Source organism: Ornithodoros turicata, chromosome 3 (genome assembly GCF_037126465.1).
Source record: "Ornithodoros turicata isolate Travis chromosome 3, ASM3712646v1, whole genome shotgun sequence".
NCBI classification, from domain to species: Eukaryota; Metazoa; Arthropoda; class Arachnida; order Ixodida; family Argasidae; genus Ornithodoros; species Ornithodoros turicata.
This window is the reverse complement of record NC_088203.1, coordinates 23,095,018-23,106,337: the sequence shown is the minus strand read 5'-3', so window position 1 is coordinate 23,106,337 and position 11,320 is coordinate 23,095,018. Positions and strand designations below refer to the sequence as shown.

At 48.3% G+C, this 11,320-nt stretch overlaps 1 protein-coding gene across 2 annotated transcripts; it reads right to left on the bottom strand.

Moving 5' to 3' along the window:
- Positions 1-248: 248 nt before the first annotated feature.
- LOC135390045 (tolloid-like protein 1) lies at positions 249-4,473 on the bottom strand. Of its 2 annotated transcripts, XM_064620065.1 has the most exons (9): positions 4,113-4,473; positions 3,599-3,674; positions 3,492-3,536; positions 2,963-3,063; positions 2,453-2,878; positions 2,248-2,384; positions 1,377-1,532; positions 996-1,301; positions 249-385 (listed from the first exon to the last, which is right to left on the bottom strand). In XM_064620065.1, the coding sequence occupies exons 4-9, from the start codon at positions 3,042-3,044 to the stop codon at positions 278-280; spliced, it is 1,215 nt and encodes a 404-aa protein (XP_064476135.1). In that variant the 5' UTR covers positions 3,045-3,063; positions 3,492-3,536; positions 3,599-3,674; positions 4,113-4,473; the 3' UTR covers positions 249-277. The 2 variants fall into 2 exon arrangements, with proteins under 2 accessions (XP_064476135.1, XP_064476134.1); XM_064620064.1 differs by lacking the exons at positions 3,492-3,536; positions 3,599-3,674; positions 4,113-4,473 and having other exon boundaries at positions 2,963-3,386.
- Between the last annotated feature and the right edge of the window lie 6,847 nt (positions 4,474-11,320).

Below are 11,320 nucleotides of genomic sequence, written 5' to 3'. Positions count from 1 at the left end.
AAATACCAAGATCCATGAAATACCAACTGACCCAAAGCAAACCATAGTTCACTGACTGAGGTTGCTTCACTGTCTCATATGTCGGGCCCTGCTAGGTGTTGTAGAACTGTTTCGCGCTTGAAAATGCCAACAAGTTATTCGGATGTGTAATTCTCCTGCATGTACACTCCCGCGTTGTGACACCTTCATGTATACAGTGTTCTATCAACACCAGAACGGTGAGGCGTTTCGAATGAAAACTCGATCCGGTTATCGTTGGAGTTTCTTTATTCGTGATCTAGCTTATCGCTCTGTATTTGGCACGAAAGCCCTTTGAAGATAGTTTTCCGTTATTGTAGTAATGGAGAAGAAATGTCTTCGTGGTAGACACCATCACTGGCGGGACCTGAGGAAGCAACATACCAGTGGTTCAGTGGTTAACCAGTAGCCAGTGGTTAGCCAGGTAAGCCAGTGGTTCCCAAACCGTGGGTCGCGAAGGGGCCCACAAATTTGAAAAAGCCACGTTCCCTAATTTAAAAAATTTAAGAGTCCCCATAGTGAAAGAGTTAATTAGCGAATTTTAGGTAATTAGTCATGTAGTAGTTACATACTATATTCGAGAGGACATCTCCCTTGACGTCTAACTCAGTTGCAAAAGCGGCATCTCTGCCGATCTCTTGGCGTTTTTATAAAAAATCCAAGAAAAATGCACGGTATATACATATACGTAACAAAAAAAAACAACTTAATTTAGCTATGTTTCAACAAAGGAACTGACAGGAACTAGCAATGTCAGACGCTGAACTATTTTTTTAAAGAAAAGTCCACCCTGGGAGAACGACTTTGGTTCAGTACATTTAGCGTCTTCCAACTGCGTCATATGTACAGGATACGCGGTTGTCGCCTTCAGGAAGATAAAGTACGGTACGATACGGTAACACTTTGGATTTGACAAAACCCCAGCAAAGGGAAAAAAAAACGTATCCTGAAGTTGTACTTATTGAAAAATAGACTACCTTCTTTCCACAATATTTCCCCATCAGATGCGCCGTTCTTCTCTCACTTCCATCGAATACTTCCAAGAACTCGCACTCGCAGCAATCGCTCATTTCGAGCGCGACAAAAGTGAGCTGAACGTGCCCATTCTGACTCTCCAGGGTCCAGATCCTATCCGTGCTGTTGTTCAGTCCATCCTGGGAACGGAAAGACAACGAGCGTGCAGTCTGCGCCACAGCTTCCAGCCTTCTGCCCCTGCTACAATTCACCGCAGTGAAGTGCGCCTTGAACGCTTTCAGCTGCCTGGTGTGGTCGTAGGTAAACCACTGCAAAATTACCGCGGTTATACTGCACGTTTTGCGCAGTAAACCAATATCAGGAAAATACGTAAACCAACTCACAAGGCGTACGACACTGTCCGTGCTGATTATGTCCTGCTTTGTCAGTGCGGAGCAGGATAATCCTATCTTCTCGTCCGAGGGGCTTCCTCCGTCATAGATAGCAATGTTGTCGACGTTGCATCGGGTAGAATTGTCTTGCACAAGATCGACGAAGGTCTGCACGAAAATTGCGTCACACAAACAACTGGAGACGTCAGCGAGAAAGAGAGGACCGCAGAAGAGAGCTGATGATCAGAAACCATATCTACGGTAACTTACAAGAAGTTTTCGCGTTTCGAAGTCGCACCCGCTGGGTTGCGAGCGACGCACTTTCGAATTTAGAACAGATTTTGCAGACTTGGCTTTTCTAACCAAAAGTTTAAAATGCTGTTATTCCTATAGTTTTTTTTTTTATTTCAGGTTGTCTGTTACCGCCTGTTCCGGAATATTTCGAAATCGAATGTTATGAATATACACACCACACGACGTGCAACGTATACATGTCGTCTCGTCCTCAAGTGAATGAGACACGAGCTGTGACGGCAATGTTATTTTTCTTTAGTGTGTTGGCACCACGAAGCGACTGTGGCTATGAGCGGCGTATAGACGTACACAGATGGAGAGAGGACAGCACGAAGCAATGGGGGAAGGGGTTTAGCACGGGTCCTGGGCCGGCTTCAAGGGAACTGGTGCGACATTCGTCTGGACAGTCTTCAGAAAACCCAGGGAAAACGTCACAAAGCACAGCCGGTGGTAGGATTCGAACCCACCATCTCCCAGTCTTCAGCACGACCTTGGCTACCACCACCTTAACCCGCTCGGCCGTGCAGCTGGTGGCAGTGTTCTACCCTCGGTTTCTCTCGCAGCAGTTAGAGAATTAATGATAACTTACAAAAAGAACTTGACAGTTGTGCGGCGTCCTGATGCACCACGTTTGGTTCAGGTGTCCAGGGTATGGTAAAGGGTAGTTCAGTGACATTACTTCACCACTGATTCCGGTAAATGTGACATTACAGGGAGCCGAGAAAGCTGGAAAGGAAATCAACCTTAGCACCCTCCACGTTGCCCGTGTTATGTGCACCCAGAGGACATCTTACGTCTTGGCATTCTCGTGGTCTCCATGTTCCAATCGGGTGAGGACTCGTTAGTCGCCGTGACGGTAATTGGCGTGGTGGTAGTACGGGTGGTGGAAGTAGGTGTGGTGGAAGTAGGTGTGGTGGTAGCTGTTCTGGTGGTGTCCGTCGCAACGTTTGTCTCCGTTGTTGTTACGTCGACATCTGTTGTCCACTTGTGTGTTGCAGCATGGGCGGTGCTGTTGGTATTACCGAGCGTTTCAAGTCCGCTGCTGACAGTCGCCTTTTCGTTTACATCTCGTTCGGCTGGAAGTATCGTGACCAACCAGGTGGTGAAGAAAACGGCGCCGCTTGTAGCAGAAGTACGATCACTGCCGGCGTTGGTGCCCAGATTCGACAGTTCTTCTCGCGTGTAAGGTTCAGATTGATTGACGTCCGTAGAGAGATACACTACAACAAAAAAAAGAGCGAATGCAGACTGCAGTCAGCATGACAGAAAGGACACTACAACAAACCAGTGCAATAGGTACAAACGGGGTTCTGGTTGAAGTGCATAAAAGCCCACGAAGCTTATCACGACTGTAAAGAGGACGAGGAGGGATATTAGGATAGCCATGGTCAGCTTCGATTTCAATCTGGAATAAGAAGGCGTAGTATTCATAGTCAGTTTCATGAAAAGGCTCCGCTACCGTTGACTAACGGTACGTTCGACACTGTCTTTATAAATGACAAACTGGAAGGAACAAAGGCGCAGAAGCTGCTACACGGAAACGGTATTATGCGCGTTTTAACTTTTAATCATTATCGTGTACTGGACGAGGAAGCTGAAATGAATGCGACACGCAGGAGAAAGCCTTTAGTAGAGTCACTCCCGATATTCCGAACAGTGCTGTAGCGTAACCGCATGTGCACTTTCCCTCTGTAAACAACTTATTTGATGCTGATGGGCATTGGCTTACAAACTCGGCAGTGTAGTACTTACAAGCCAGCTGAAACAAGAAGTGCACATTCGCAATGGCCGGCCTCTTGTGATTAAAAAACAGAAGCCTGCTGGATTGCTTACAGTTCAGTTGGAATCCGCCGTCTGCCCTACCGTACGTGACCCGACCTGTGTGGGAATATCTTCAATGTTCTGTTGCTATTCACGTGCACCAAAGGAATGGAACTTACCCATGGAAGACCGCACATACGCCATGATGGGATTGGCGGACATTTTTACCACGCTTGCAACTGGATTCGAGATCACCTTGAGAAATATTCATGAGTATTATATTATAAACGATTATATTGTATTGAGGAATGTATCGTTTCAGAACTGTATATATGATAGGGCCGCGGTACGGCGATGTCGCTGACTATAGCTAGATGTTCGTGTGTTCCTGAGATGGGTGGTGGCTTGCCGCAGTAGGCCACAATCCGGCGGACAACGTCAGGACTATCGCAGGGGGCATCGCACGTCCTGGACAGACTTCACAGGAAGCTGCGCCAACATTTCTCTTGAAGCGCCTGAGGAAAACCCAGGGAAAACACCCAGAGAGCACAGTCGGCGCCCGGATTCGAACCCCGGTCACCTCCTTGTCTTATCATAGTATAGCCACTAGATCACGGGAGCCGGCTTATATGAGCTGGGGCTAATCATATCTCAGCAATTAACTCACGTATGGCGAACCAGTTGTCTACTTACCAGAAGTACGCTCTAGCTTGCAGGATCGTGCTTTGACTGGTCCAACAGGCGCTTCGTAATGCTTCTTCTTCTTCCTCACACTTTCTGGCCAAGGGAGAATGGCCAGGGCTGGGAATATTCCAGAGTAATCCCCCTACCACACGAGAGTTTAATAATGTCATTCCCAGCGAATGTCGAAAAGTGGATAATGCAACGGTCTTCTTGTACTATTTGCATACTTCTCTCATAGTATCCTTTCACTATCGCTTGACAAATTATGTGTTCTCATTTTAAATGTCCGTAACAATGCTGCTCACATAAAATGTTCTGATCCCTTTCACCTTTGGGTGTAGTTCCGTATCGGGACCACTCGTTCTTAAAAATTTTTGAAACGGGTAGGAAAGTAAATATTGCATAGAAGTGGAAGAAGATCATATACTGAATCTAAAAATGTGAGAATTATAAAATTCTGTGGACTACAAGTTTTTTGTACGCATTTAAACAATCCCATCTGATTCACTTTTAGCGCAGGAGAAACACGGGTATCCTAAGCCTAACGGATTCGAAACTTGCCGTCTTGCGAAAGGTAGGACCGTTGAAATGGGCTAAATCACCTCACTTTAGTGTGGTTAGGTTAAGTTAGGTTCTACAGATTGGGGGGTCTGGGGGGCGGCGCCCCCTCACCACCCCCCAGGCACGCACTAAGCGGTGCGGGCGTCGAGACTGTACCTCGGGTTAGGTCAGTAAGGTCCTCAGCCAAGATGGCGGATGGCCATCAAGAAACCGATAAAATTTAATTTTTATACGTTTTACGCAATATACGAGGGTCATTCCTGTTTAATTTCGTTACTAATTACTTCCTCTTTCATGTAAAAGCGTTTGATTTTTGTTTTTATGCGTTTTTCTTTTTAAAAAGCCAGTGGTCCCGATACGGAACTGCATCCGTCAGTTCCTCTAATAAACCTTCATATCCCCCTTTCACCTTTTTAACAGAAGTATTATATCAGATAACCGGACAACTGAATATACTGTTACGAGGAGTTCATGCTAACTAGTATACGGAAAACAACCAACCTTTTCGTCTTCCGGATCCGTGGCGCCAGCAGGTGGATCGCCTTTTCATTCTTTTTTCCTGGGGTTTCCAATCCAACTTGCTAGTGCAATAAGTATACAGCACACAGAAAGGTATAGAACTTCGTAATATACTAAGCATACCACAAGTACTTCGCGGTTTTTCGAATCGTAAAACATGTACGGTTCCGCTTCCGGTAAGGAGATAGACCAATGAAACGCGTATTTTCCGCTAGGGAGAAAAGAAAAAAAAAACTGTTCCGGGCGCTCCGGATCGTCCAGATTGACTTACCTCGTCCAAGGTTTACTAGGATTAGCCAGCCCAAGTGTCATTTTTAACACGGGAGCTTCATCGAATATACTGCTCACAGACTTTGCTCCTCTCGTATATCAAAATGTTTCCCCTTGGCGGGAAGCCAGGGGAGTCACAAGGCGTCGAAGCACGGAATGACGATGTCCTCTCAGGAGCGCGATACGCGTCTGTCTCCCCACAGCTATGCTGAGCGGAGCTGACCCAACGCTTGCTTTCCGCATGCTTCGACATACCTCTCGTCGAGATGCCGCATTAGTTCATCGAATACGCCTCGATGTGGCTTTTGCAGCGCAGTTGCGGCAAGTTGACTCTCTCCAACGCTGTCGCTGCGGTGCTGTAGAAGATCTAGAGCACGTTCTTCTCCATTGCCCACACTACGAACTTTCCCGAACCGTACTCTCCGGACTATTGCCTCCGCTCTCTCACAAAATTGCTTCGTACCTGGCCACGTGCAGCCCACCCACGCTCTGCCCGCAAAGCTTTCTTGATCTTTCTGGATACCATAGGACTTCTACCCTTATTGTGAAGGGGCTCATTATTTCATTCCCCGCATCACCACCAGCGATGGGGTAGAGTATCGCCCCTTGCGAAGAAACTTCCCATTCATCATCCCACAATAAAGTTGTTGTTGTTGTTTCCCCTTGTTTCGACGGGATACTTCTGATGCGTACCGCTCCTCTAGCGGACTTTGTGGAAACGATTAACGTATGTGTCCTGCGTTCACGCTGATATCTGCGAATGCAAACAGAGCAACTGACATTTAAAAAAAAATGTGTTTGCTCCTCGTTCCTGCGATCGCGGTTGATTTCAGTTCGTTTTGAACATCAGTACGTTTTTATTATCAATTACAGCTGTTCACGTCACCACCGCAATGGCACTGACAAACAGTTTTGAAGTGAACAAAAACTGAGCTTTGAATAAGGACCAATAATGCTCACGCAGCGCGACCCTCAAAAAACGTAACGTGTCTCGTGTCAGTGAGTGAATTAACCTTACTAATCATTCTGCTTTTTACCGCGAGGCAAGCTTCTAGTGAGAGATGCACAACTGCCACAAGCGCGGCTTCCGGTTTTTCGAATAACTTCGTTCCCGGTGTTGGACGAACAACAACAACAACAACAACTTTATTTTGGCTTTGGAGAGTGGGGAGGTTCATCGCCACAGGCGATACTCTACCCCATTTCTGGTGGGGATGTGGGGAATAAAATAACGAGCCCCTTCACAATAACGATCGAAGTCCGGTGGTGTCCAGAAATGTCAGAAGAGCTTTGAGCGCAGAGCGTTGCTGGGTTAGATTAGGCCAGGGACCAAGCAATTTCGATAGGGAGAAGGGGCGAGAGTCCAGCTGACGAAGAGACTCGGAGAGTGTGGTTCGGGAAGGCTGGTAGTGGGGGCAATGAAGAAGAACATGCTCCAGATCCTCAAGAACACCACAGTGGCAGCAGGTGGGGGAGTCAGCTTGTCTCAAGCGGTAACGCCACTAGAGCTGTAAAGGCCACATCGAGGCGCATTCGGTGGATTAATGCAGCATCTTGATGAGAGGTGTTTCGTGGCATGCGGAAAGCGAGCGTTGGATCAACTCTGCTCAACATGGAGGGGGGAAGAATGTCGGTTGTCCATTGGCGGGAAGCCAGGGGTGTCACTAGGCGTCGCAGAATTGAACGGCGGTCTCCTCTCAGCAGAACAATACTGGTCCGTTTCCGATACGAGAGTGCTGCTTCTGCGACGCCTCTGGAGAGCATTGTTGGCCGTGTTGGACGAATCCAGTGTTTAATACGTGTATTACCCATTGACGCTGGGGGTTGTTTCGGCAGCGAAGCAGTGCGTCTGGAAACTAGAGTACCCAGCCTCCAGCAGTTTTCAAGCTGCGACCCTCTATTACACTTGATTACAGTACTCGACGAGCTCACCAGTGAACGCATTCAGCGAACGCGTGGACGGGCGCAACATGCGCGGAACGTCCGGTACAGCCGGAAGCCACGTGCGCCTCCACGTGATGCATTATACCCTCTCGCAGTACCCTCTCTAGGCGGTGTGTAGTTCGTTGACAAGGCCGTTCAGACCCCCAAAGACCCCGACCGTTGAGAGCCGTTAGACGCCCCAAAGACATTGTAGTCAGTGATTTTCCCAGCACCCCTCCACAAACCCCTAACACCCCCCCCCCCCCCCCCATGGGAGTGTTACCTGGCCCTGTCGAGTATTCAAATCGAACCTTGATATTTACGATGCCTACTGGTTTTGAACGCTGTGAGTAAAGCATAAAAAAGTAACAGCGGTTGATACGTGGTTCCACCGGATCATCGTGCGAGAGCACGGTGCACTCGGTGGATCACGTTGCTAAATGTGTGGTAGCTGTACTTGTGAACGAGATATACAGGAACGAGACCGGGTGTTGTGCTCTTGCGCTAAAATATCGGCTTCATCGCTTCGGCTGCCAGTAGAACCAGCTCGCCTCTGTGCAGCTCTCGCGCGAGATGCGCGCGTCTCACGCATGTTGACGCTCTGATGAAGATATCAATCGAAGGACCACAGGTTCCGCGACAGCAGGTGACGCCTGATGGCAGCGCTGACAAGTACCACGAGTTAATAGATGAAGCTTTTGAAAAATGGGTCCGGAAACCAAGGAGGCTATGGAGGGGAAACTTACCGCGCTTCACATGTAGAGAACTGCTCTGCGTCGTGTGTGCTTGTGTTTTTTTTTTGTTTTTTTTGCGTTTCTCGTGACCTGTCCTCGTTTTCTGTTTTTAATGTCACACAGCATTTTTACCAGAAATGAAGATGCTCGCAACTCTGAACTACCTAGGTGGTATTTTGAGAGCAGCAAAACAATGTTCACCATAATAAAGCGTTACTGTTTCAAAATTGAATGTCGCTTCATTTAGCCAGAAACACAGTTGTTAATGGGCAAGTCTTCTAAAGCGCATTTGTACCCCCCATTCCAATCCTTCAAATCCCGATTCCCCCAAAACGGAAATCCTGGGAAAAGCCACTGGGTCACATCATAGGTGACGTCATAGGATATGGTCACGTGGTTGTGACGTCATGTGACACCGTTACGTATTACGTCGCAACCCCCCCCCCCCCCTTGAAGAAAATCCTGGGAAAATCACTGATTGTAGTGCGTCCATCCATTGAGAAAGCAGACCAGTGTGACCCCACCGTGAACAATGCACGCATTCTAGTATGCATTTTATTTCACACTGCACCTATGACTCCGCTTTTGAGTCTGCCCTACATCAAAAAGGTCTAGGTGCTTTCTACTCTACCCTCTACTCTACTCTACTCAGTCCGTCTCTCCCACTACCGCAATCGCCTGTCGTGGCTCCGGGTGGCGTGACAAAGTTTCCCGATTCGGGGAGAAATCGGGTTTTACTTGTATCACTGAATTTGTGATTCCGGAAACCCTTAGACCCTAGGCAAAGATAATTCGGGCACATTTTGACAGTTTGGTGTTTATGTCATGCTCATGCCCAGTCAGGGCATGCAGGTTTTATTTGCGATTTTGCGGACCCTTTGTTGAGGGATGTTGTGCGCGTGGCCTTGTGGTGGGATGAGCTACCCCACAAGATCACAAAGTTGGAAACGCGCCACGGGGCAGCGAAGGTCGTCGTCACATTATGGGAAGTCTTGGAAGACATAACAACCAGGTAACAACGACCGAAAAGAGTGGCCCCAAGTGGCTGCCAGACAGCAGAGCTATAGGATTGAGACGTCTGGACCTGGCATTATGGGTCCGAGACAGGTCGGCTGCGGCACGGTCCCGTACGGGACTGCCTAGCCTTATGTAGCATTTACCTAAATGTGTTTTGTAAATAAATCGTTCGTTTTCCCGAACGTTTCGCCTCTGTGTCTCACTCAAAAAACAACCGGGATTCGTGTGACCACCTCCTCGGAGGCCTGGGTCGTTACACTTAGGCCAAGTTTGAACAACGCAACCCCAAACCGAGTGGGAATAACAGCATTGAAAGAAAAAATCAAACAACAACTCAGGGAAAACGTGCTGACACCTTGACGCCAGTTGTTCGATTTCGTTGATGCTGACCGTTGGAGGCTGTTCGTGTGTAGCCTGCCTGGCTAATTCCCGTTGTATACTTGCATAACAGCATCCACTCTGCAAGCATAACAGAGAACGTACTGCTACGTTCGGAGGTTGTTGAACACCGAAGATATACCACTGCTAGAGGACGACTATCCTGTAGTGGAATCAAATTAAAACCGATGAAAACCCCAGTGCAGAGCAGAGCCATATCGACGGGGGTGCGAGAGGGCGCCGAACAGCAAGCCCTGGGAGGTTGGTTGGACAGTTTAAAGTAGGAATAGCGAGAATTCGAATTTTGGGTCTCGGCAGTGTAAATGGGCGTTGTCTTTTCCTTGTTCACAAGGCTACCGACGGCAGTGAGGGAGAAGGGGGGACGGTGCTTCAGATTTGCCCTGTCCCAGACGCAAACTCGCCTCGCTACGGGTCGGGTGCAGGGCGACACTTGAAAGACGACGCAGACACAGCAATAAACCGTTTTTGACCCTTTTAAAGGATTACAGAGGGCCATCCAAAATATTTTCAGTTTAAGACATTGGATGAAAGTATATGAAAACATAGCGGCGCAGATGATGAAAGTATATGAGTGTGAAAACAGCACAAAAGATTTTGATGCATGCAGTTTTTTTTTTTTTTTTTAAGGAAAGAACGTACACAAACACAGCCACGCTCATTCACTCTCCACTCGCTCCCAGGGTGTAACAAGGAGAAGGGGGACGACCTATCGCGTCATAACGTCTGCACGGTCAGTCGAGGTCAGCGCCTGTCTTTTTCTTTTTGCGCGTGAGAGCTTCTTTTGTAGTCGCTAAACCTGTCCCCTCCGGGGGATTAGGAATTGAAAGGGTGACCGTGGTCATAAAGGATTTCATTGTCCTGTAGGAGTTTCCTTGTGGGCTTCCCTGAACAGCTGACGAGTAGATTATATTCTGAACCAATCAGCGTGCGCGGACTTTGTAGCGTCGACGCAAGGTCACAGGCTGGTACTGCTCTTCACCACCGTTGCGCACGGTCGCTTTTTGTGGCATACTTTAGATCCAATTTCTGCGATAATTATGACTTCGTTGGTTCGAATTACTTCTCATGGCGCAGTTTACTGGCCGACTTAACAGTTTTATAGAAAGAAAACAGGGTGTTAAAAATGACTTCATTGCTACTTTACACCCCTTTCAATCTGTACTGAATTTCCGCTGCTCTCACACGCCCAGCCCCGCTATGACGTAAGCGCGACCATCCTATAGGAGAGGCAGGCGAGGGTGGTGCTCGCTCCCAAGCGCCCGCCCACCAGGCGAGGATGATTGAAGCCGGTTGTTGTGCGCGTTCGTCGTGTCAGGTGGGCCTCTTCCCGCAGAGGGGAAGGGGCTGCATGTATCGCGCGCGGCAGTGCGTTGCAGGATCCGTGAGCTGCACACGAACTGATTGCACGACAAAATGGCGTAGATGCAGGCTAGCTGGTGGATGAACTCCATAATGTAAAAGCCTGGGTCTGGGCACACAGAGGGACGACACACAACACACGACTCAAACCAGCAAAGTTGACAACCACGTACAGTCACACACAGGGATCGGAACCGGTATTTCTTGCGGGTTCGGGTACAGGCATATTGGTTCGGTTCGGGTTTAGCTCTGCTGAACCAAAATTATCAGCTTGAACCGGTATAGGTATATGGGTTCGGTACGGGTTCGGCTCAGGAAGAACCCCCCCCCCTCAAAAAAAAAAAAAAGCGGTCAGCGGTTGGGACATTTACAGGGATTGGAACCTTTACTTTCTTCGGTTCTCGTGTAACTGTTTCATCGGCAGTAATTTTGCTA

Bases quoted from the DNA above. Each gene is read 5' to 3' on its own strand.
- LOC135390045 (XM_064620064.1), bottom strand. From the start codon at position 3,101: ATGAAACTGACTATGAATACTACGCCTTCTTATTCCAGATTGAAATCG. The intron at 2,385-2,452 runs GTAAGATGTCCT...TTTCCTTTCCAG, and splicing joins GACCACGAGAATGCCAAGAC to CTTTCTCGGCTCCCTGTAAT. The intron at 1,302-1,376 runs GTGAGTTGGTTT...GTAATTTTGCAG, and splicing joins CGGACAGTGTCGTACGCCTT to TGGTTTACCTACGACCACAC.